Source organism: Puma concolor, chromosome F2 (genome assembly GCF_028749965.1).
Source record: "Puma concolor isolate L17-30 chromosome F2, mPumCon1.1.hap2, whole genome shotgun sequence".
Lineage (NCBI taxonomy): Eukaryota > Metazoa > Chordata > Mammalia > Carnivora > Felidae > Puma > Puma concolor.
This window is the reverse complement of record NC_141684.1, coordinates 76981475-77008960: the sequence shown is the minus strand read 5'-3', so window position 1 is coordinate 77008960 and position 27486 is coordinate 76981475. Positions and strand designations below refer to the sequence as shown.

Sequence of the window (27486 nt, the reverse complement as noted above, 5' to 3'; positions counted from 1 at the left end):
ATTTAATAACTGGTGCAGGGGTTGTAAGATCTGTGACCTTGACCAGCTAACTGACTGACTGACCTGTGGGTTAGGGAAAGCAGGTACCTCTCCCATAATCTGATGGCAGCCTCTCCTCCCTCCCTTGCACTTTCTTAGTCACTTCATGCATTTCCTTTTCCATTTTCTGCTCTGCATGTGCCAACAAGATACCTATGACTTTTTCCGGTTCCTGTTACCCGTTATTTCTGACTTGGTTCCATAATTGCCAGTGCTCAGTGTAAGTGTAAAGCCACAATATTCCTGATATATTTTTCTTTCCATAGATGGCTGGATCAAGGGGAAGATGATGGTAAAATTGCCAGAGAACTGTATGCCAGGGATAACAGTATCATTTTTGGGCGTGAGTGTCTTATATGCACATTTCTGGGAAGGTTCTCTTACGATGACTGAGGAAAGCATGACTCTGCTGAAATTAATGATTTTCTCTTTCCTTTATACCTTCAGGGCAGAAGCTAGAACTTAGTAGAAAAGAAACAGTAAGATTTTACTTTTGGCCTTAAATTATTTGGTATCAATAGTGTCCAAATTGCTATTTGATGTGTTAAAAAAAACCAGTGTATAATGTTCTCTTTGTCTTCTCATGCTGGTGTTTTTGTTTTGTTTTGTTTTCATATTAAGTGGGCTGCAGAAAGATGGAAGTTTGTGAAAGGAAATACTCTTCAATTCTACAACAAGCTCACTGGAGGGTTTGTCCGTCTGCATCCAGATGGCACAGTTGATGCACTTGGAGAGAAGACAGACAAATACGGTAAAGTCATTTGGCAAAGCAGCTGGTGCTGTGGCAGTTTTGGGAACTAGAGGAAGGCAGTTTAATTTATGGTTTTGCTTCTTTTCACATGGCTTTACACCAGTATTAGGCCATTTAAACAATTCACGACTTACACTAATACAAATAATCACTAGTGACACGCTTTAAATCCGGGCAGATGATGTCATTTTGCAGAACAGTACATCATGAGAAAACTTATATTTGCTATTAATTGAAGAATCAAATGTAGGCAATTAACACTAATTGTTCACAAAATTAAGCTTTTGAATGGTATGGCCATTAAGGAATTAGGTTGGTTCTACTAAATATTGAGTGACTGTTCTGTTCAAAACACTATGTTAAATAATTTGAGGGCCACAGAAATAACTAAGACAGTATTCTGAATTCCAGAGGGTCACAACCTAAAAATGAGGACAAACACATACGATTCTAATAATGATTTGGTTTTTCTTTTTTCTTGGTAGCTAGTGCCATCATAAAGATACAGATGAAAAACTAGGCAAAGAAAGTCTAGATTTGACATTTAGTGATGCCCTGACCATAAGAACTAATGAAGAAGGGGCAAACTGATAATGTTAGATCTTTGACTATGAACCCAAACCTCTAACTCTTTTTGAAACAAATTTAGTATTGAAGCAAAATTTTCCAGCTGCATCTATGAATATGACTTTGCTGTACTTTGTTAGAAACCATGTTGTTTAATAACCTCTAAGATGTGCTGGAGATTTTTCCTCAAAATGTAACCTCCTCTACCTTATATTAGAGATCCCAAGGAATCATCCAGTTTTCTCCTCTATGAAAATACGTGGAAGGCTAAGAATACTTCCTAGTAGCTTCCCTTTCCAAAATTAATCTATCCCTTAGACATTTTCTTTACCTGTTGGTTCCCATTTGGAATGATTTACCTACTTAGATCATTCAAAGTGACCCTTTATATTCAGGACCCTGGGGCTGGTGGTTTTTTCCTTATTGAATATAGTATATTGTGTTTCCAAATGTGGTCGCAAAAGTATCTGCTATTGTTAAATCAGAAACTGTGAAGGATCTAAGTTTTGCCCCATTTTCAGAAAACATGAGAGCACAGTCAAAGACCAAGACCATTCATTTCCCACAGCAAGTGCAGCAGCCAGAGCAACATCTTGGTTGGTTCCCCAAGTCTGAATCCCACAGCATTTGAGGTGAAGGCTTGACGGAACCTGCATATGTGGGTGGGTGCATTAAAGGGGAGAAATCCCCAAGTCAGGAAACTCTGGTCTTATATAGGGTTGCCCATCCTTCCTTTCAGAAAAAGAGCAAGAGAGACAGAGACAGAGAGAAAGGAGACAGACAACACCTTTTTTCATTCTGGAATATAAACAAATCTTCTCCAGGGAAGGGAAGGAAAGGCCTTTACCTTTTTATTCTCCTGGGGCAGAGAGAGAGAGAGAGAGAGAGAGAGAGAGAGAGAGAAAGAAGGAAAGGAAGAGAGGGAGGGAGAGAGATGAGAGAAGAGGAGAAGAGAGGTAAGGGAAAGGAAGTGGAGGGGGAGAGATCTCGAAGCTTTATTATGACAGATTGTTTCCTTATATAAACATTTTGTAAGTGTCTTTATTCAGAGGGCCGGCCTCTGCAGGAGAACGACAGATGTAGGGAGGATTGTCTTCTCACACTCATCATACAACCTAATCTGTAAAGGGACCTTGCCACTTCCACATCAAGAAGTGGAATTCATTTCCTTACTTACCCTTTACTGGATCAAGCCTTTCTACACATTTTGACTAATACAGTGCAGATGGGGCAACACTGTAACTTGCAAAATCTGTATCTTCTACCTTTATCTCTTGGATTAATTCCTCTTGGAAGCCAGTCCTCCTGCTACAAGAAAGCCCAGACAGCCATACAGAAAGAATTGATGTTCCAACAGCTCCAACTGAGTTCTTGCCCGATAGTCAAATATGTGGGTTCCTGTGTAGACCACACTAACTGGTAGATATGAAAAAGAGAAACTTTTTACCCCGAAGCATTTCTAGCATCTTAATATGCTCGTCCTTTAATATATAAAGTGGAATGAGCAGTCCTCAACAAGGGAGGTACAGGATAGTATGAGTAATTTTCCTTGGCATAACTGACATTTTTGCAACAGGAGGTCTTTTAGGTGTGATAATTACTTGCAGCACTATTTCCTGATGTTATGCTCAGTATCCTATAAATTCACACTCATGAATCAGTTTGCACATGCCTGGAAAGTGTTGTGATGAACAGTGCTGACCCATGGACATCTTTTCAGGAAAATATTTTAAGAACTTGTCTCTTGAGATAAGTTTGCTTATACTTTTCACTCTACAAAACAATGTTGTTTTTATCACCATGAGACAATAACTTTTGTTTAGTCATCAAGCTGATTGTAAATTTAGCTATTCCCATATGCAGAGAGTTAGATGCTCATTTCTCTGAGAGCTGCTAAACCATTTATTGGCAATACTGGGCCTAAAAGCACGACACAGCGTGGGAAGATCTTTGAAATAGGTATTAAAAACAATACTATGCCAACATTGAGAATGACAATCATAAACAAGTCTTCTTGTCTTTAGTGTGATGTCTTAGAACCAAAAAGAAGGGCCAGACAACCAAAGCAATTCAGTTTTTAATTCCAAACCCTTGATAGTTACTTTATGTCAGGGCCACTTTCACAAACTTCCCCTACCCCCAAATTTCAAAAGATTTACTATAAAATACAGCTTTCCATAGTTTTCTCACTTTATAGTTTTGAAGAAAAAAATTCATAACCTAAATGAGATTTGACTTATAGTCTAACAGGAGTAAGCATGAATTTTAAAAATGTAAAATATATCGTTCCACTGGAAGTTTCTAATTGTCATTATTGTCTTCTGCATTGTCTCTAAGAATCGAGGTCAATAGTTGTTCAGTAGTCTCCCCTTATCCCTGGTTTCGCTTTTCACAGTTTCAGTTACTTGCAGTCAACTGTGATGTGGAAGCAGATGATCCTTCTTCTGACATGTCGTCAGAAGGTCAGTGGTAGCATGACACTATGTCACAATGCCTACGTCATTTACCACACTTCATTTCATCATGTAGGCATTTTATCATCTCATATCATCACCTGAAGAAAGGCGAGTACAATACAATAAGATATTTTGAGAGAGAGAAAGAGACCACATTCACATAACTTTTATTATAGTATATTATTATAAGTTTCCTACTTTATTATTAGCTATTGTTAATCTCTTACTGTTCCTAATTCATAAATTAAACTTTATTATAGGCATTTATGCAAAGGAAAAAACATGGAATATATAGGGCTTGGTACCATCTGCAGGTTTAGGCATCCACTGGAGGTTTTGCAGTGTATCCTCTATGGATAAGGAGGAACTACTGTATCAGGTTTTGATGATGGATTTTTGATTTTTGTTTTTGGAGTGGTTATTTGGTTCCGTGTTAGACTAGTGCATATGGAAGAGGTGACTACATTCTTCAGTGTAGGAGTTTTAAAAATCTGTCCACAAATTACTTGACACGGACTTCTTCAAGATGTGGGCCCACTCTTCTCCCCTTGAATATGGGATGGACTAAGGGACTTTCTTCTAACAAATAGAATATGGCCTGGGCGGCTCAGTCAGTAGAGTGTCCAACCTTTGATTTCAGCTCAAGTCATGATCTCATGGTTCATAGGATCGAGCCCTATGTTGGGCTCTGTGCTGACAGCATTGAGCCTGCTTGGGATTCTCTCTCTCCCTCTCTCTTTGCCTCTCCCATGTTTTCTCTTTCAAAATAAATAAACCAAAAAAAATATGTTAGAAGTGATTATGTGTGACTTTTGAAGCAAGGTCATAAAAGGCATTATAGATTTTTCCTGGTATTCTTTTTGGATCACTCACTCTGGAGGAAGCCAACTGCCATGTCTTTAGGACATCCAAGCAACCCTATGGAGAGGGTTTCCAACTTGGAAAGGAACAGAAGCTTCTTACCAACAGCCATGTTGAGTGATCCATCTCATGAGAGTATCCTCCAGCTCCAGTCAAGCCTTCAAATGACAACAGCCCCAATCAACAACTTGAGTGTAATCTCATGAGAGACCCTGACCCAGAGTTACCCACCTGTAAGAAAGATGTGTCAGTATATTCTCACCCTGGGCACTATGATGGATTCCGCCTTCCCCTCACACTAAGTTATGGCAGCATCTCTCCTCTCTCTAATCTGAATTCTCATCATCTTTCTTGCATTGCTGATTCATTTCTACATTTTTTACTGGTGGATTAGGAAATCCTGTATATTCAGTTTTTTTCTGTACTGAAAACTATAAAACATTTTTGAAAGAAATTAAGGAAGACCTAAATAAGTAGAACAATATCCTATGTTCATGGATTGGAAGACTTAATATTGTGAAGATGACTGTACTTCCCCAAATTATCTACAGATTCGATTCAATCCCTGTCAAAATACCTTTTCTACAGAAAAACTAATCCAAAATTTATATGGAATTCAAGGAACCCTGAATAGCCAAAACAGTACTGAAAAAGAACAAAATTGGAAGACTCACATTTCCTGATCTGACAAATTACTATAAAGCTACAGTAATCAAAATGGTATGGTACTGGCATAAATATTGACATATAGAACAATGGAATGGTGTTTTATATATTTTATGGGATGATCAGTCAGGTGCAAAAGACACAGGAGAGGCTCAGAAAAACAAGTTTCATTATACTCACAGATCCTAAAGACAGGAGGCATAATATATCATGCAGGACCATAGAAAAACACCAGGGAATTCAGAGGAGAGAAGATAGGAGAGAGGGAGCACTTAGGCCATGACCTTTATTCGGATTTCCACGGGAAAGGCAAGGAAGGGCAGGGTAAACAGTTTAGGATTGGCTAATTTGAATAGTTTCACTGAGTCTTGGACTATAGAGGTGGTCTCTGCTTGCCTGGTACTTGGCTCTGGGATGATTAAGACAGAGGAACGTTGCCTCCTGGGGTACGTGGGCCAGAAAGAGGAAGTATGACTCTGGATTGGTTAGTTTGAATATTACAGGTCTGCTGTAGTCCGGGTCTTTTACTATCTCTAAGAATTTAGCCCAGAGTGAGGCAGTCTCTCCCAGCCAGAAAAAAATTTTAAGATGTCAAACCGTCATAATATACAGAAAACTTAAATTATACACAATGCAAGTAGAATTGGGAGCCTAGAAATAAACCTGTACATGTATGGTCATTGATTTTTGACAAGGGTGCCAAGACCTTCAATTGGGGAAATAATAGTCTGTTCAACAAATAGTGCTGGGACAACTGGATATCCAAATACAAAAGAATGGAGTTGGACCTTTACCTCACACCATATACAAAATTTAAGTCAAATGGACCAAAGACATAAGATCTAAGACTATAAAACTCTTTGAAGGAAATATATGTGTATGTCTACATATCGTTGGAATAGTCAGTGGTTTCTTGGATATGACATCAGAAGCACAAGCAACAAAGAAAAAATAGGTAAGTTGGACATCATCAAATTAAAAACTCTTATGCATCACAGGATACTATTAAGAGATGGAAAGGTGACCCCCAAAATGGGGGAAGATATTTGCAAATCATATATCTGATCATGCTCTAGTGCCCAGAATATATAAAAAGTTCTTAAAACTCAACAACATGATAAAAAAAAAAACTAAAAATGAGCATAGAAACTGAATAGACATTTAATCAAAGAAGATCTACAAATGGCCAAAAAATGCATAAAAAGATGTCCACTGTCATTAGTATTAGAAAAGTGCAAATCAAAACTACAGTGAGATAGTACTTCATACCCACTAGGATGGCTATAATAAAAATAACAGAAAAGAAAGACCTAAATATGAGACTTGAACCACAAAATTGCTAGAAGAAAATGTAGGCACTAATTTCTTTGACATCAGCCATAGAAACATTTTTCTAGTTATGTCTCCTTTGGCAAGGGAAACAAAAGCAAAATTAAACTACTGGGACTACACCAAAATAAAAAGGTTTTGCACAGAAAAAAACCATCAACAAAACAAAAAGGCAGCCTACTGAATGGGAAAAGATACTTGCAAATGATATATCTGATAAGGGATTAATATCCAAAATATATAAAGAACTTACACAACTTCAAAACCAAAACCTCAAATAATTTGATTAAAAATGGGCAAAGGACCTGAATAGATATTTTGCCACAGAAGATATACCGATGGCTATGAAAGATATACAGGTGGCTTTTCATATGCATATGAAAAGGTGCTCAACATCACTAATCACCAGGGAAATGCAAATTAAAACCACAGTAAGGTGTCACTTTACACCTGTCAGAAAGGCAAAAACAAAAAACACGAGAAATAACAACTGTTGGTGAGTATGTGGAGAAAAAGGAACCCTTGTGCTCTGTTGGTGGGAATGCAAATTGTGACAGCCACTGTGGAAAACAGTATAAAGATTTCTTAAAAAAATTAAAAATAGAATTACCATATAATCAAGTAATTTTACTACTGGGTGTTTACTCAGAGAAAATGAAAACACTAATTTGAAAAGGTATATTCACCCCTATATTTATTGCAGCATTATTTATGATGAATGCGTAAAAAAGAGGTAATACACACACACACACACACACACACACACACACACACACACACACACAATCTTAGATATAGAGAACAAATTGGTGATTGCCAGAGGGGAGGTGGATGGGGGATGGTGTGTGATAGATAAAGGGGATCAAGAGTACACTTACCTTGAACACTGAGAAATGTATAGGATTGTTGAATAGTATACACCTGAAACTAATATAACACTGTATATTAATTATACTTGAATAAAAAATGAAAAACTGTAATTGTAATTACAAAATTCTCATCTGGAAATTCCAAACAAACAACAGAACATAAGTGCTTGTGAGGATATGGAGAAATCCGAACCTTCATACGTTGCCAGTGGGAATGCAGAATGATTCAACTGCTTTGGAAAATGATTTGGCAATTAGTAAGTTAAACATAGAATTACCATGTGACCTAGCGTTTCCACTCTAAGAGAACTGGAAATAAAAATGTGTACACGAATGTTTACAGCACTATTCGCAATAGCCGAAAGACGGAAACAACCCAAACATCCGTCACCTGATGAGTGAACAAATGTGATATCCATACAATGGAACATTATTCAGCTGTACAAGGAATGAAGTACTGATTTATGCTACAACGTGAATGGACTGTGAAAACATGCTAAGCGAAAAGCCAGACATAAAAGATCAAATATTGAATGATTTCATTTATATGAAATATCAGAATAGGCAAATTTATAGAGACAAAAAGTGGATCGAAGGCTGCTGGAAGTGAGGGGAAGAGAGGTTGACAGCTTAATGGCTACAGGTTTCTTTTGGGGTGATTATTTGCACAACACTGTGAATGTACCACTGAATTGTACACTTCAAAATGGTTAAAATGGTGCGTTTTATGTTATGTTATTTTACTGTGGTTGACTAACATCATGAGCCCCTGTGCACTGCACGAGAGCAGAGGTAAACTTTACATTTGTAGTTGTTACGGATTTGTACATTTATTAACAGTTTCTAACAAAAAAGGCAATAATGTGTTTTGGTAAAAGGACAGCTCTTTCCAGTTCTCACAAAGGCATTATTTCACTTGCCAGTCTGGTTGATGGGAACGCATTGCAAACAAACAGGTGTAACAGGAAGAAGCAGAGTGGCAAACTGAGCCAGGAATGCACACTTCGTACCATGACTTGAACTGGCTTTCTGTAAAGGGCCTCAGGACTGCAGTGGGTTGGAGGGAGTGGCTCTAGCACCTTCTTCTAGCACTTTGTCTTTTTGCTGTTCCCTACTGGGAGTGGAAGATCCAGCGTTCTCCGGGAAGTTTTGGAGGTGTGTACGTGAAGACAACGTGTTGTCAGGGGACAGTTTCTCCCTGTGTCTCTCACATTTCTGTATGATCTGGGTCTCCTGTGCAAAGCTATCCGTGGCCACTTTAAGAATATCTGTGTAAAGAGATATTGCAAGACAAAGAACATCTCCTTTCCTGAAGACCTTCAGGGATAGTAAGGTCTTCCGGCTTTCCTCAGAGAACATTTGTTTTCTAGTTAAGATAATCCCTCTCTGTGGTCAAAGATTGGGCGGGTTTGCAAGCAGTTCCTAATAAGCATGGGGCTTTGCCCAGCTTGAAGTTCCTCGGGTGTGATCCTGCGTCACAGTGTGCAGTGGCAGTTACCTCGCCCTACTCTGCGTTGCCCTGATGGGGCTCGGGGGTCAGGGGAATCGGTATGGACCTGCACTTTGTGCTGCCTGCTGTGCCGGGTCCAATAAACTACTTAAATTCAGCGAGGCTTGCTGTGTCCTCACCGGCTGAATTCATGGAAGTGTGGCTGGCTGGCTAACAGCTGTCCTGCTGCGTAGGGACTACTTGTCTATGTGATACACAGGTGTCTTCCTGCAGGCTGTCTGTCTGTCCGATGGCGAGAGAGTGGACTAGAAGCACTAGATCATAGGGAAGGACCATAGGAAGGTCAGAGGCTGACTTCAGCCCCTAATCTGTCTTGAAGCTGAGGAATGGATTCCTGGGGTTCCAGGGATTTTAGACGAGGCACAGATAGAACACGTAAGCAGGTGCCATCTAGCTGCCCCAGATGGCTGCCCAGTGCAAAAAGGCCTCGCCTTGATAGGATTGGATTCTTCAGTATCGGGAAGCTGTTGATGGTAGTACGAGAATGCTAATCTAGAGTGACAGACACTAGAGTCATTATTTTGATTCCTGCATTGTTTGTTGGAGAAATGGCAATGACCAACAAGCTGGGCCTGCAATTCTGCATCCGCAGTAATTCATATGAGTGATAAATCACATACTAACTTCACCTGGTGAGTGAAGGTGACGAGGGAAACCGGGAGAAACCAGGTAATGCTCCTTTCCCTTCCGAGTAGCTTCTAGCAACCACACCTGAGCTGAAGGCGAGAGGTACTTTGAAATTTCAAAGACTTGAGTTTTATTTATTTATTTATTTATTTATTTATTTATTTATTTATTTTTAATGTTTATTTTTGACAGACACAAAGCGTGAGTGGAGGGAGGGGCAGAGAGAGACACGCACACACAGAATTCAAAGCAGGCTCCGGGCTCTGAGCTATCAGGAGGGAGTCCCATGTGGGCTCGAACCCACAAATTGTGAGATCATGACCTGAGCCTAAGTCGGATGCTTAACCAACTGAGCCACCCAGATGTTCCATGACTTGACATTTTAATACTCAAACTACAGGGGTAGGTTGTGATCTCATGGTTCCTGAGTTTGAGCCCTGTATGGGGCTCTCTGCTGTTACTGTGCAGCCTGCGTTGGAACCTCTCTACCCCTCCCTGATTTGCACATGCTCTTAAAAAATACTCAAACTACAGCATAGCTGTTATCAGAGTTATCATAGTTATCAGAGTTGATCTATATGGTTTTTCTTTCAAATTAACATTAAATTTTTTCATCATTCCAAAAGAAAGCCTGAAGGGAAATTTGTTAAAATTACATTAAAACTATATATTAACTTGAAGAAATTCAAATCTTCAGTGTTCAGACTTTTCCTTTAGGAATTTGTCCTACACTTAGTTTTTCAGAACTTCATATATATTTTTAAACTATTTTCTCTCTTCACGTAGTTACTGCATTGCCTTGTTAGTGTTATTATGAAGGTTTTGGTTTCTATTATAAATAACCCCCTTTCTATTATAAATAACATATACATAAAAATAAAGAAATCTACAGCTTTTATGTTTTATTCAGTATTTAATAGGTGCCTATTTGTCAGGTATTTCTTTTGAATTTTACTACTTTAAAGAGTTTTTTCAGGTATTACAAATCTAATAAACTTATCTACTTCCCAATAGTTAGATCTGTTTTGATTTCAAGCACTTTTCAGCTGGCAAGAACATCCTTAAGAAGGCAAAATAATGTTGGTAATACTGATGCTCTCATTTTGTAACTAATATTAATGGAATGTCTTTATTGTTTATTAAGAATTGGGTATTTGAAGAGGAGTTGATAAATAATACCACCTTTTTCCCTTCCTGTGTACAGAATCAATTACAGAATAAGATACAGAACGCAGACACATGGAAATTGAGATCTCAGCATTACTGCTGATGGAGTCAAATGAGGATATTAACTCTTACAAGTGACAAAGAGCGGCCCCTTACCAGTGACAAAGAGCACAGCAGAAAGGACCTTCCCTGAGGGTGGCTCCTTTGGGAACAGAAAGGGCCTAGACTGTAATACTAGTTTCTTTCAAAGCACCAAAGGCACTCTATTCCATGGTATGGAGTGTAGGGGAGTGTGAGAGTTAGCATGGGGAAAGTAGATTCCCCCTTATATATAATGTGGTTATTGATTTTTAAATACTTGTCCTTTAGAGTGATAGAAAAAGTCACATATTTCTAATTTTACTAAGAACCCTATTAAAAATGATTTAAAAATTAAATATTACTACATTTCTCTGGCATCTTCTGGATTCATGATACAGTTTTTCATATTAGATTTAGAGTTAATAAAGGTTACTTGAATAAATATATTTTCTTAAAACTAAGTATTTCTATTCTTATATTAAACTTTGCTTACTCATGGCAGATAACTAACTGTAATGATTTAAGTGAGATTTCTAGTTTTTTTTTTCTTTTTTAGAAATTATAAATTCTGTTCACAGGAGAGACTTATTAAATGTAAACACATACATACATACACACACACACACTTAAGTACTGGTCTGGATGTTGGAAACATTATAGGAATCAAACAAACAAAACCTGTGCCTGTTTAGAGTTTACATTCCAATGAGATTGGTGTATCTACTTTGGGAGGAGTGAGGAGTCTTTTCAACTTTTGATTTTACTAATTCTTTTTACTCTTCAGAGTTATTGAGACATAATTTACGTAGAACAATGTGTAAGTTTAGGTACACAACATGATGATTTTATAAATGTATATATTGCAAAATGATTACCACAGTAGGGTTAGTTTACACATTTGTGTTAATGGCCTATAATTACAATTGTTTTTGTTGTTGTGAGAACAGTCAAGATCCAATCTCTGAGCAACTTTCAGGTATTTGATACAGTATTGTTGGTAATAGTCACTATGCTGTATATTACACCCTCAGAACTCATTCATCTTATAACTGGAAATTTGTACACTGGCCAGCATCTCCTCATTTCCCCCACCTCTCCACCTAGCAACCTCCAGTCTGCTCTCCGTTTCGGTCAGTTCAGCTTTTTTTTTTTTTTTTTGTTTTGTAGTTTCAAGTCTTTATTTAAATTCCAGTTAACATACAGTGTAATATTAGTTTCAGGTGTACAAGTTAGTGATTCATCACTTTCATACAATACCCAGTGCTCATCACAAATGCCTTCCTTCATACCCATCACCCATTTAATCCATGTCCCAACCACCTCCCCTCCAGCAACCCTCAGTTTGTTCTCCACAGTTCAGTGTCAGATTTACAAAAAAAAAAAAAAAAAAAAAAAAAATTTGATTCTCAATATAAGTGAAACCATATGGTATCTGATTTTCTCTGTATGACTTCCTTTACTTAGCATAATACCCTCAAGGTCCATCCATGTTGTTACAAATGTCAGGATTTCATTCTTTTTTGTGGCTGAAAAATATTCATCTACATCTATATATATTTTCTTATCCATTCATCTGTTTAATGACACTTAGATTTTTTTCCATTTCCTGGCTACTGTGAATGAACATAGGAGTACAGATACCTCTTTAAGATAATGATTTCATATTCTTTGGATATATACACAAAAGTATATTGCTGGAAAATGAACTATTGGGACATCATCAAGATAAAAAGCTTCTGCACAGCAAAGGAAACAATCAACAAAAGTAAAAGGCAACTGACAGAATGGGAGAAGATATTTGCAAATGACATATCAGATAATGGGTTAGTATCCAAAATCTATAAAGAACTTAACCAAACTCAACAACTGAAAAATAATGTAGTGAAGAAATTGGCAGAGACATGAATAGACACTTTTCCAAAGAAGATCTCCAGATGGCCAACAGACACACGAGAAGATGCTCAATGTCGCTCATCATCAGGGAAATACAAATCAAAACCACAATGACATACCTCACATCTGTCAGAATGGCTAAAATTAACAATTCAGGAAACAACAGATGTTGACAAGGATGTGGAGAAAGGGGAACCCTCTTGCACTGTTGGTGGGAATGCAAACTGGTGCATCCACTCTGGAAAACTGTGGAGGTTCCTCAAAAAGTTAAAAATAGAGTTACCCTATGACCCAGCAATAGCACTACTAGGAGTTTATCCAAAGGATACAGGAGTGCTGATTTGTAGGCGCACGTATATGCCAATGTTTATAGCTGTTCTATCAACAATAGCCAAATTATGGAAAGAGCCCAAATCTCCATCAACTGATGAATGAATAAAGATGTGGTATGTATATACAATGTAATACTATTTGGCAATGAGGAAGAATGAAATGTTGCCATTTGCAACAATGTGAATGGAACTGGAGGGTATTGTGCTAAGGGAAATAGGTCAGAGAAAGACATATGTTTTCACGCATATGTGGAATTTGAGAAACATAAGACCACAGGGGAAGGGAAGGAAAAACAAGTTATAAACAGAGAGGGAGGCAAACCATAAGAGACTCTTAAATACAGAGAACAAACTGAGGGTTGATGGGAGTGGGGGTTTGAGGGGGTGGAAAAAATGGGTGATGGGTATTGAGGAGGGCACTTGTTGAGATGAGCACTGGGTGCTCATGTAAGTGATGAATCATGGGAATCTACTCCTGAAGCCAAGACTACACTGTATGTTAGCTAACTTGACAATAAATCATTAAAAAAAAAAATGTCCACAGGCAGGAGCTGTCCTGTAGGAGTTGCGAGTTTTCAGCCTCTGCCCCAACAAAATACTTATTTATTATAAAAAAGTATATTGCTGGATCATATAGTAATTCTATTTTTAATATCCTGAGGAAACTCCATAGTGTTTGCCACAGTAGCTGCACCAATTCACCTTCCCACCAACAGTACATCAGCGCTACCTTTCCTCCAGGTCCTTGCAGGCGTTTGTTATCTCTTGTCCTTCTGATAATAGCCATCCTAATTTGGTGTAAAGTGGTATCTCATTATGGTTCTGATTTACATTTCCCAGATGGTTGGTGTTGAGTACCTTTGCTTGTACTTTCGGCCATTTGTATGTCTTCTTTGGAAGAATATCTGTTCCAATGTTCTACCCATTTTTAAATTTTTTTTTAACGTTTATTTATTTTTGAGACAGAGGGAGACAGAGCATGAATAGGGGAGGGGCAGAGAGAGAGAGGGAGACACAGAATCTGAAACAGGCTCCAAGCTCTGAGCTGTCAGCACAGAGCCCGACGCGGGGCTCGAACTCACGGACTGTGAGATCATGACCTGAGCCGAAGTCGGACGCTTAACCGACTGAACCACCCAGGTGCCCCTATCCGTTTTTAAATGGAAGTGTTTTTTGTTGTTAATCGTGTGTGTGTGTGTGTGTGTGTGTGTGTGTGTGTGTGTGTGTGTGTGTGTTGTTTTATTTGTTTTTTGGGGTTTTTTTGCCATTGCGTTGAGTTCCTTATATATTTTGGAAATAAATCCCTCATCCGAGATACGGTTTGCAAATATTTTCTCCCGTTCTGTAGGTTGCCTTTTTATTTTGTTGATTGTTTTCTTTGCTGTGTGGAAGTCTTTTAGTTTGATATAGCACCACTTGTTGCTTTTTATTTTGTGGCTTGTACTTTTGAGGTCACATCCAAAAACCATTGCCAAGACCAACATTAAGGAGCTATTTATACTGCTCTTCAACAGTATGTGGACATCCAGTTTTCCAGAACCACTTATTGAAGAGACTATCCTTTCTGCATTGAGTTTCCTTGACTCTCTTGTCAAGTATTAGTTGAGGGTGTATGTGTGGGCTTATTTCTTGGTTCTCTATTCTGTTCCGTGGGTTTAGGTGTCTGTTTTAATGCCAGTACCAAACTGCTTTGATTACTGTAGCCCTAATGTAGTTTAATATTAGGATGTATGATTTTTTTTCTCAAGATTACTTTGTTCTTTCTCAAGATTATTTTGGCTATTTACAGTCTTTGTGGTTCCTTATAAATTTTAAGATTATTTTTTCTATTTCTATGAAAATGCCATTGGAATTTTAGTAGGGATTGTGTTGAAACAATAAATGGCTTCAGGTAGTATGGACATTTTAAAACAGTTTATGATTCATGAATATGGGATATATTTATATTCATGTCTTTTTAATTTTTTTAATCACTGTCTTACAGTTTTGGTGTATAGATCTTTCACTTTCTAGGTTAAATTTATTCCTAAGAATTTTCTTGTTTTTGATGCTATTTTAAATTTTTTCTTCATTTGTTTTTCAGACAGTTTGCTGTGAGTGTATAGAAACTCAGCTGATTTTTGTGCCTTGATTTTGTATCCTGCAACTTTACTGAATTTGTTTTATTAGTTCTAACAATTTTTGGTGGAGACTCTCATATCACCTGCAAGTAGAAACAATTTTACGTCTTCCTTCTGAATTTGGATTCTTTTTATTTCTTTTTGTTGCCTATTTGCTCAGGCTAGGCTTCCTGTACTCTGCTGGTACGTACTGGTGACAGTGGGCACCCTTGCCTTCTTCCTGATCTTAGACTTGTTTTAGATTTTCACCACTGACTACGATGTTAGCTGTGGGCTTGTCATACATGGTCTTTATTATGTAGAGGTAAGGTTCTCCCATCCCCACTTTTTGAGAGATTTTTTTCATGAAATGATACTGAATTTTCTCAAATGTTTTTTCTGCATCTATAGATGATTGTATGATTTTTGTCTTTCATTCAATTAATGTAGTGTGTCACTCTCTTGATTTGAGTATTTTGAAACAGTTTGCATCCCAGGGATAAATCCCACTTGCATCCCAGGGATAAATACCCCATGGTGTATAATGCTCTTAATGTGACTTCAGATTGAGTTTCCTACTATTTTGTTGAGAATTTTTGCATTTGTATTTATCTGTAATATTGGCCTGTAGTTTTCTTTTATGTTGTTGTTGTGGTGGTTGTTGTTGTTGTTGTGTCCTTATCTGGCCTTGGTAACAGGGTAATGCTGGCCTAGTAAAATGAGTTTGGGAGTGTTCCCTCCTCTTCAGTTTTTTTTTTTTTTTTTGGAAATGTTTGAGAAATATTGGTGTTAATTGTTCTTTAAATATTTGGTAATTTTACCTGTGAAACCATTAGATCCTGGGTATTTCTTTGTTGGGAGATTCTTGATTACTGATTCAACTCCTTAATTGTTATTGGTTTCTTCAAATTTTCTTTTTTTTTTTTTTTTTCATGACTCATTCTTAGAGTGTATGTTTTTAAGACCTTATCCATTTTTTCTAAGTTTTCCAATTTGTGGGTATAAAATTGTTTTATGACACTTTGTATTTCAGTGGTTTCAGTTGTAATGTCTTCTTTTTCATTTATAATTTTACCTATTTGAGTCTCCTTTTTTTTTCTTGGTTAATCCAGCCAAAGATTTGACAATTTGTTTATCTTTTCAAAAAACCCAACTCCTTATTTCAAGATCTTAATCTTTCCTATTGTTTTTGTTTCCTATTTCATTTATTCTTTCTTTTTCAAATTGTTATTTAAATTCTAGTTAGTTAACATACAGTGCAATATTGGTTTCAGGAGTAGAATTCAGTGATTATTTACTTACATACAACACCCAGTGGTCATCATAACAAGTGCCCTCCTTAATACCCATCACCCATCTAGCCCATCTCCCACCCACCTCCCTCCATCACCCCTCAGTTCGTTCTGTCTTTCAGAGTCTCTCATGGTTTGTTTCCCTCTTTCTTTACCCCCACCCCCATATGTTCATCTGCTTGCTTTCTTAAATTCCATATGAGTGAAATCATATGGTATTTGGCTTTCTCTGACTGACTTATTTCACTTGGCCTAATACATCTAGTTGTTGCAATTATTTCTGATGGTTGAGTAATATTCCATTGTATACATATACCTCATGTTCTTTATCCATTCATCAGTTGGTGGACATTTGGTCTCTCTCCATAGTTTGGCTGTTGTTGATGCTGCTGTAAACATTGGGGGTGCATATACCCCTTTGAAACTGTAGTTTTGTAACTTTGGGTACATACCTAGTAGTGCAGTTAATTCCTGGATCATAGGGTAGTTCTCTTTTTAACTTTTTGAGGAGCCTCCATACTGTTCTCCAGAGTGGCTACACCAGTCAGCGTTCCCACCAACAGTGCAAGAGGATTCCCCTTTCTCTACAACCTTGCCAACACATCTTGCTTCCTGTGTTGTTAATTTTAGCCATTCTAACAGGTGTGAAGCAGTATCTCATGGTGTTTTTTTTAATGATTATTTATTTTGAGAGAGAGAGAGAAAGCAAGCAGGGGAAGGACAGAGAGAGAGAGAGAGAGAGAGAGAGAGAGAAGAGAAAAGAGACAACCCCAAGCAGGCTCCATGCACATCACAAAGCCTGATGCTGGGCTCAGTCTCATGACTGTGAGATCATGACCTGAGATGAAATAAGAGTCAGATGCTTAACCTACTGAGCCCCCCAGCTGCCCCTCTCATTATGCTTTTGATTTGTATTTCCCTGATGACGAGTGATGTTGAATGTCATTTCATGTGTCTATTAGCCACCTGGGTGTCTTCTTTGGAAAAGTGTCTATTCATATCTTCTGCCCATTTCTTCACTGGATAATTTGTGTTTCAGGTGTTGGGTTTGATAAGTTCTTTATAGATTTTGGATATTAAACCTTTATCAGATATGTTATTTGAAAATATCTTCTCCCATTCTGTAGGCTGACTTTTTGTTTTGTTGTTTCCTCCACAGTGCAGAAGCTTTTTATCTTGATGAAGTCTCATTAGTTCATTTTCGCTTTTGTTTCCCTTGCCTCTGGTGACGTGTCTGGTAAGAAGTGGCTCCAGCCGAGGTCAAAGAGGTTGCTGCCTGTGTTCTTCTCTAGGATTTGATGGTTTCCTGTCTCACATTGGGTTTCTCATCCATTTTGAATTTATTTTTGTGTATGGTGTAAGAAAGTGGTCCAGTTTTATTCTTTTGCATATTGTTGTCCAGTTTTCCTAATACCATTTGTTGAACAGACTGTCGTTTTTCATTGGATATTCTTCCCTGCTTTGTCAAAGGTTAGTTGACCATATAGTTGTGGGTCCATTTCTGTGTTTTCTCTTCTGTTCCATTGATCTGTGTGTCTGTTTTTGTGCCAGTACCATGGTGTCTTGATGACTACAGCTTTATAATATAGCTTGAAGTCTGGAATTGTGATGTCTCCAGTTGTGGTTTTCTTTTTCAGGATTGCTTTGGCTACTCCCAAGTAGCCTTTTGTGGAACCTTTTGTGGTTCCATACAAATTGTAGGATTGTTCATTCTAGCTCTGTGAAAAATGCTGGTGTTATTTTGATAAGGATTGCATTAAATGTGTAGATTGCTTTGAATAGTATAGACATTTTAACAATGTTTGTTCTTTTAATCCATGAGCATGAGTGCTTTTCCATTTCATTGTGTTCTTTTCAATTTCTTTCATAAGTCTTCCGTAGTTTTCAGAGTACTGATCCTTTATCTCTTTGGTTAGGTTCATTCCTGGGTATCTAATTGTTTTGGTGCAGTTGCACATGGGATTGATTGCTTGATTTCTTTTTCTGATGCTTTGTTATTGGTGTATAGAAATGCAACAGATTTTTGCACATTGATTTTATATCCTGCAATTTTGCTGAATTAGTTCTATCAATTATTTGGGTCTTTTGGGTTTCCTACATAGAGTGTCATGTTATCTGCAAATAGTGAAAGTTTAACTTCTTCCTTGCCAATTTGGATGCCTCATTTCTTTTTGTTGTCTGATTGCTGAAGCTAAGACTTCCAGTACTATGTTAAATAGTAATGGTGAGAATGGACATCGTTGTTTTGTTCCTGACTGTAGGGGAAAGGCTCTCAGTTTTTCCCCTTTGAGGATGATATTGTCTGTTTTTCGTATATGGCCTTTGTGATGTTGTGGTATGTTCTCCCTGTCCCTACTTTGTGGAGGGTTTTTATCAAGAATGGATGCTGTATTTTTTCAAATGCTTTTTCTGCATCTATTGAGAGGATCATATGGTTTTTATCCTTTCTTTTATTAATGTGGTGTATCACACTGATTGATTTGTAAATACTGAACTAGCCTGGCAGCCCAGAAATAAATCCCACTTGATCGTGGTGAATAATTCTTTTAATGTACTGTCAAATTTGATTTGATAGTATCTTTTTGAGAATTTTTGCTTCCATGTTCCTCAGGGATATTGCCCTGTAATTCTTCTTTTTAGTGGGGTCTTTGGTTTTGGAGACATGGTAATGCTGGCTTCATAAAATGAGTTTGGAAGTTTTCCTTATGTTTCTGTTTTTTAGAACAGATTAAGAAGAATAGGTATTAACACTTCTTTAAATGTCTGGTAGAATTCCCCTGAGAAGCCTCTGGCCCTCAAATTTTGTTTCTTGGGAGATTTTTTGATTACTGTTTCAATTTCTTTTCTGATTGTGGGTCTATTCAAAGTTTCTATTTCTTTCTGTTTTCACTTTTGGTAGTTTGTATGTTTCTAGGAGTTCATCCATTTCTTCCAGGTTGCCCAGTTTGTTGGCATATAATTTTTCATAATATTTTCTTATAATTGTTTGTATTTCTGTGGTATTGGCTGTGGTCTTTCCCCTTTCATTCATGATTTTATCTATTTGGGTTCTTTCTCTTTTCTTTTTGATAAGTCTGGCTAGGAGTTTATTAATTTTATAATTATTTTGAAGAAATAACCGTTAGGTTCATTGATGTGTTATACTGTTGTTTGTTTGTTTGTTTCTATACCATTTATTTCTTCTACAGTCTTTAATTTGATCTGCCTTCTTCTGGCTCTAGGCTTCCATGTTGACAGGTTCCATGATGTCAGTGCAGAGTCTGACTCGAGGCTTTATCTCACGAATCTGGAGATCATGACCAGAGCTCAAATCAAGAGTTGGTCGCTTAATCAACTGAGCCATCAAGGTGCCCTAAGATCTTTCTTTTCAAAAATGTGGGCACATACTGCTACACCTAACCCTCTTAGAACAGCTTTTGCTGCATCCCATAAGTTTTGGTGTGCTGTGTTTCTATGTTCATTTGTTTCAGGATTTATTTTGATTTTCCTTTGGTTTCTCCTTTCACCCAAGATTTTTAAGCCTCTTTTTATAGATTGCCCCATCTCTTTTCAGAAGAGTTACATCAGCCCTTTAAATATATCAGTTATATCAGTTGTATATACTCTCATCAGTGGTGCATGAGGGTCTTAGACTCATTACACTTTGTCATTAAGGCAGAATTAATAATAAAAAATGGATGCTTTAACTTTAGTATAAGCTTGAAACTTACACATCCACTTATTATCCAACTTTAAAATGTAAGGCTAAGGTCTGTTTCTTGTGTAAAGCATTGCATAAAAGGACCACACACTCTCGTTTGCATGTTCTTGTTTGAATCTGTATTCCGTCTGATTGGCATCCCATTTTACTCTCAAAAGTATCCTGGTTGGACAATTGTATGGTAACTATACCTGTAATGCATGCTTGATAATTTCCAGTTTCAGTTACAATTAATTGGGAAGTAGGAATTTAAGGAGTATTGTTTCATAGGAGATATAGATTGAATCTTCTCAGGACTTTGAAGAGAAGATTTTCTGTAGTTTTTCATTGTTTCTTTATCAAATAGTTTACATGGTATACCAAGGAGGCTAATTTTCCTCTTCCCCTTAAAAGAAAGTTCTTGTGCTGCTTATTCTCTACTTTTTTTTTGAATAACAAAAAATAAAGCCTTTTCTAGAACTTACTCCTTTGTATTATCTTTCGTATTCTGTCTGTGTAGGTAGGATTCCGTGTAGGTACTACTAGAATTCTTCTCTTAGATTATTGTTAGCAGTTGATCTACTCATTTTTAAGCCCTATTTCTAGTGAATGTGGTGATTCACTAGGTGGTGATTAGCTGTAATTTTTTTGTTTGTCTGGTTGTCTGCTACTAGGTACTAATAAAGCAAATTAAAAAATACTTATAATTTCAAGAGTGTAGCAGTGGATACACGTTGGCCACTTTGTCTTCTGCTCCAGCTCTTACCATATCCTAGGTGCATTTCTCTGAGATCAAAAAGCCATTGGTTTTGCTCTTCTATTTTAGGGAGAGGACTTGGAAGGACTTCCTTGGCTTTAAATTGAAAAAGAATGTGCTCTAGGATGGATGTTGTCTTATTCAGTCTCCTTTAAAGTGAACCTAAGTCCCTGAATTCAGAAAGATGAGGGAAAGGAGATGTAAAGGAAGAAGAGAACTCTGGACGTCAGAAGTACGTGTTCATGGTTTGGATATGGCTGCTCACTTTGCTCTCTGACCTCGTGTAACTCTCTCTGAGTTGACACATAGAGGTGAGACTAACACTTATACCAGTCTTCAGCAAATCAGGGCTATTTTGTTTTGTAAATTGCTGAATTTCTTAACTCAGAATCCAATTATAGATCCAAGATGAATTTTTTAAAATATAATTTATTGTCAAGTTAGCTAACATAGAGTGTATACAGTGTGTTCTTGGTTTTGGGGGTAGATTCCCATGATTCATTGCTTAATACAACACCCAGCGCTCATCCCAACAAGTGCCCTCCTCAGTGCCCATCACCCATTTTCCCTTCTCCCCCAACAACCCTCTGTTTGTTCTCTGTATTTAAGAGTATCTTATGGCTTGCCTCCGTCTCTGTTTGCAACTATTTTCTTCCCTTCCCTTCCCCCATGGTCTTCTGTTAAGTTTCTCAGGATCCACATAAGAGTGAAAACATATGGTATCTGTCTTTTTCTGACTGACTTATTTCACCTAGCATAATACCCTCCAGTTCCGTCCACGTTGTTGCAAATGGCAGGATCATTCTTTCTCATAACCAAGTAGTATTCCTTTGAATATACAAACCAAATCTTCTTTATTCATTCATCAGTCAGTGGACATTCGGGCTCTTTCCTTAATTTGGCTATTGTTGAAAGTGCTGCTATAAACTTTGGGGTTCATGCCCCTATGAATCAGCACTCCTGTATCTTTTTGGGTGTTGCAATAGAGAGTGCTAAATCTGATATTTTACTCTAGAGACCGTAAAGCATGTTTTAAACCCTTTATTCCAATACCACAAGAATATTGTGTTAAAAGTAGTCTGCTGGTCATCAAAAGGTGTCTACTGCAATGTGCAAGTCAAACCATCCCCTTCCATGACTAGTCTGTGGCCCCTATACAAATATCTGAGAGAGAAGGGCCAGTGTATGTCTGAAGGCAACTTCTTTTATTCCCTTCTGTGGGTGGGACATAGCTGTTAATGGATTTGAAGTAGAATAGAAATACTTTGATAGCTAAGTGGAGGTAAGATTTCAGGATGTGCAGGGAGATTAGAGAAGGAGTGACCAGTTAGAAGCCTCTTGTAACCTGTCAAGCAGAAGATGATGAGGACCTAAAATACTTCAGTGGGAATATTGGTAGAGTAGAGGGGATGCTTTGAGGAATTTCTAGGAGATAAGATTGACAGGCTTTCATCATTTATTGGTAAAGGAGTATCAAGGGCAAAGGTTACTCTCAGGTTTCTGAGTTGGGTGATTAAATTGTTGATGGGATCGCCAACTAAAGCGGAGATACAGAAGATTTAGGAGGAGTACATTTGGAAGCTAGGAATGTAGGGGAAATTGTGAGCTCTCGTTTGTACATACGGAGTTTGAAGTGTCTGTGACATACCCAGTTGTTTATGTTTAACAGGAAGTAATATATATGAGCTGATGTTGAGGGGGTGATTTAGATTTTACTTGGCGTTTATCACTTTATGGATTATCAAAAGAAACTTCCCAGGGAGCCAGTGAAAAGTGAGAAGGTTAATCAGCTGAGGACAGAACCCTGTGCATGAAAAGGGCAATTGAGAAGGAAGTTAGTGAGGAGGGCGATTGTGAAGTTTCAAAAGGTGCCTGCAGGTTCAGATGGAGTAGAGAGGCAAAGCCAAATAAGGACTGAAACACTTCTGTTGGATTTTGGCAATTAGAGTTCGTTTTGATGACATTAGTATGACTAGATCCAGTGGATGTTAGAATTAGCCAGGAACTTAAGATTATATAGACTTACTTCTTGTTTTTATTTTTTAAAGTTTATTTACTTGAGGGAGAGCAAGTGCAAGTCGAGGAAGGGCAGGGGGAGAGGGAGAGAGAGAATCAGAAACAAGCTCTGTGCACTGTCAGTGTGGAGCCCCCTATGGGGCTCAGTCTCATGAAGTGGAGATCATGACCTGGGCTGAAATCAAAAGTTCTCTCCTTAACTGACTGAGCCACTCAGGAGCCCCACCTCTTGTTTGTAAAGATAAGAATGTTGGACAGATAAGAACATTGAGAATCTTTATCTAGGTTACAACTTAAAATATTGCATGCACATAGTAAGTGGTCAGTAAATAGTGGTTGAATGAATTATTGAACTCTTTATTACCAGAACCAGAACTAGAGTCTGACATCCAGATTCTAACATGAAGTTAGATTGTTGGAGATATTTCTTATTTTTTGATTTAGGCCTGCACTGCTATGATCTTCCCTCTTTTTTTAAAAAAAATTATTTAAATTCCAGTTAGTTAGCATACAGTGTATGAGATCATGAGATCATGAGAACCATGAGATCATGAATGACATGAGCTGAAATCAAGAGTCAGTCGCTTAACTGACTGAGCCACCCAGGTGACCCACATGTTCTTTAATCATCACATTTTTGTGGATTTCTGTTTTCTTCTTGTACTTGGTTTCTTAGTTTTATATCATTGTAGTCAGAGAAGATTCTTGATATGATTTTGATATTCTTGAATTTACTGAGACTTATTTTTGGCCTAACATATGATCTGCCCTAGAGGATGTTTCATGTACACTTGAGAAGAATATGTATTCTGCTGATCTTGAATAGAATGTTCTGTGTATGTCTTTTAAGTCCATCTAGTTTAACATATTGTTTAAAGTCAGTGTTTCCTTATTGATTTCTTTGTTTAGATATATTCATTGTTATAAGTCAGGTGTTAAAGTTCCTTACATTATTGTAGTCTGTCAGTTTCTTTCTGGATCTGTTAATATATACTTATACACACACACACACACACATACATATATATGCATATGTGTGTGTGTATATATATATATGATTTAATTGACTAAAGAATATTTCTTGAGAAATTACTATGTTCTACACACTGTTCTAAGTGCAGTTATGTGGATGTATACAGAGTAGACAAAAATTCATGCCTTGAAGAAGCATACATTTTAAGATAAAAAGGTATATAAAAGTATATTGAGAACCTGGGGTGCCTGGGTGGCTCAGTCAGTTGAGCATCTGACTCTTGATCTCAGCTCAGGTCTTGATCTTGGGGTCATGAGTTCAAGCCCCACATTGGGCTCTGTACTGGGTGTGAAGCCTACTTAAAAAAACAGTATATTGAAAACTGAAAACAACCAGATATATGATGCCATTATCTTAATCATCGTAATCCTACAAAGCAGTCACCTCAAGTCATATGTATTTGTAATGCATTATTATATTATAATGTGTTATTTTATTTTACCTCAAGTCCCTGAGATTTATGGAATGGATTTTTTTTTTTTTTTTGCACCAGGATAATTTATCTTCCTGGAATCAGTTCTGTCAGGTGTTATTCTTTGGGGTTGTATCAGGGCTTACTGATTAACATGGAAAGGCATTAGGGATTTTCCATGGAAATTCCACCAAATTGCCAAGCAACTTGTAGACAATCAAAGGTTAGTGGCATTCTGTCTTTTGACTAATTAAAAATATTTAACTGAGAGGTATCATAAAATGTCTTATCAGGAGGTTTCAGTGTATAATTGAATAAGAAAAAATACTTTAAAAGCATGAATTACTACTTGCTAATACCTAAAATGTTTTCCAGGTCTCTTTGATGTTATTTTCAACAAAGGAAATATGTGCATTTTCCAGAGTCATGTAATCAGGCATCTTTCTCTTGCTGTTGACAACAGCACTGTCACTGGAATGGTGTGTAGTGATTTTATTTATTTGCTGTTTATCAATAGTGTTGTATCCATATGTAATTTATTTTTATAAGATTATCAAATTGTATTTCCTTTGGCTTTCCCTTTCACCCTGTTCATTATTCTGTTTTGTCTAACTAACTTTTGATATTCTGTTGCATAAATGGTCCTAATTTCAGCAATTAAAATTTAGAGAAGAAAACTAGACCACTTTTTTGATAACATTCAAAGTATTAATAAGCCTCCAAGAGGGGACGATCTGATTTCTCAAAGGTCCCTTCAAGGAGCATATTATTGGGGAAGAAATACTAATAACGTCACCTAAGGATGCTTTCTATTGCTTAGTTTAGGTTTGAAAAGTAGCTTTTAATATATAAAGCTGTTTTAAAAAATATATGTATGTTATTTATTTTGAAAAATGAGACCGCATAGGATAGCTGTCATGCACTGTTGTAAAATGTTTAATATGTGTTATAATGCTTAATCTTTATATCTGCCCTGTGAGAGAATCCGTTATTATCCCTGTTTAACAGAAGAGGAACCTAATGTGTAGGAGGATGAAGTGAGTGGCTCAAGGTCACATAGGCAGTAAATGTGGAAGCAGGAATTGAACACTGGCATTCTGACTCTAGCACTCATGCTACAGCTTTTCATGTAATGCTATATAATATTACATGATTTTTGACTCGTGGCGTGTTATTTAACTTAAGGAAAAATAATAATTATTGAAAAAAACGTATATAATTTGTAGGCTTGCAATTCAGGCTAAATGATAATCCGTCAAATTTTCTTTACAAAGTCTTTTCTCCTCTGCTCTGGACTTAGCACGTCATCCTGTGCTGTACTTTGTAGCATGTTCTGCTCAGCACAGATCCTGGTCATAGTAAGTGCTTATAAATAATGTAGTAAGTATGAAATCTACTTAATTAGATCAAGAGTTTGAGAAATTTATTTTTCTAAACTCAAATTAAATTTACTTCCAAGCCCCTAACCCATTAGGTTGGTGAGAGTTTCCATCTTAGTTACGACGAGACTCATCTTGTTACACACAAGACTTTTCCTGGTATGGGGGTCTGGGAATATCCAGTAACAGCCCTTTTGGCTTCAGTCCACACCAGTAACTGCTGATGTACTCATCAAACATCACATGGCTTCTCGGAGATGAATAGCCCTGTTGCTTACCTACCATACTTACACAAGAGCACTTTGCTGAGTTTGGTAGCTTTAGTGAGTGCCATGGGCCAAGCCTTTCAAGGACACCCATGTGTCCTTCCTTTTCAGGCCCAATGCCTCCCCAAGGCACTGAGGGGAAATGGGGTAAAATCTCAAATAGTAGTTTGAGCCAGGAATGTTCCCCTGTAGCATAACCTCCTCGATTTGCTTAATTTTTTTGTAAACAAAACCTGATAATGCGTGCCTGTTAATTTCAGCTTTTGGTCCAAAAGAGTCTTGAGTTAGGAGAACACAAATGAAGAAATGAAAAATAAACAACAGAATACAGTAACTCATTACATTCTCCTGCTGCTGAAGTTTTTTTTGTTGTTACCTGGTACTCTTCCATGAGTTCTGAGAAATCAACAGAAAGTTCTTGGAATAAGACCCTGGAAATCAGGCTGGAAAATCAAAACAATTCAATGACAAAAGCATGTGATAGATAATATGAGGAGTCTATAGAGGGGAATAGACCTGTACATACATAGAATGTGCAAACATTTCAAATCTAATTGTTTTCTATTGCTAATTCAGAGTTTGCTTGCTTGTTTGTTTCTTTTTCTTTTAGGCTGGTGGTGGAGCCTGCACTGAGCTGCGAGTGCTTTATCAGCCCAACCGTTGTGCACTTCTTGAGTCAGCATTGGTTCCTGGTCAAACGGTTATTTTTGATCGTCATGGCAAAATAGCTGCTGAATCCTCAGCAGGCTACGCAGACCTTTCAAAAGAATTTGTGGTTTTTGTCAAGGTAAAATGGTGGAAAGTCATTAAAGTTTATATTGCTAAATACCTACTTTATTTCGCTCTATTGAGGAAAGCTCTGGAGTCAGAATGGAGTAGTCAGATCTCTTTCCCACTAGGTGGCATTGATGCCTATTGCCATTCTGTTTACCCAGACTGTGGAAGGCAATAGGGATCATAGCTTTAGCAGCACTGGAACTGATAGGAGTGACATCCTTTATTCAATTGAATTTGTAGGTGAAAACCATAAATGTGGGAATTCTTAGTACAAATTTAGAGACTCTTACATTTGGGAATCAAATGTATATATTTAACTTTTCTAACAATTAGAATATTTACACTCTTTGAGTGTTGTATATGTGTGATCATTTTATGCTTCTTTCTTTATAGTATGTGCTTCTGAGTTTATCTTAAAAATATTATTGTTATCATAATAAAACAATACCTACCATTTTGCCTATTTTATGCCAAGCACTTTACTGAGAGCTTTACCACGTACAAAATTATATTTAATCATCCTAAAAATAGTGACAGATACTATTATTTGTATTTTAAATAGAAGAAAAGATTTTCCGAGAAGCTAAAATCTGACTAGTGTAGCATAACTAGTGGATAAATGGTGGAT

The 27486-nt window shown here is 37.3% G+C and overlaps 1 protein-coding gene across 1 annotated transcript in view; it reads left to right on the top strand.

The window, feature by feature from the left end:
* The first annotated feature begins 526 nt into the window (after nucleotides 1-526).
* Nucleotides 527-27486, top strand: part of LOC147572125 (uncharacterized) — a 58103-nt gene continuing 31143 nt past the window's right edge. Inside the window, exons 1-3 of the mRNA XM_086695924.1 lie at nucleotides 527-790; nucleotides 24812-24915; nucleotides 26692-26868. Coding sequence (XP_086552050.1) covers nucleotides 604-790; nucleotides 24812-24915; nucleotides 26692-26868 — 468 coding nt within the window. The 5' untranslated portion in view covers nucleotides 527-603. The remainder of the gene's footprint in view (nucleotides 791-24811; nucleotides 24916-26691; nucleotides 26869-27486) is intronic.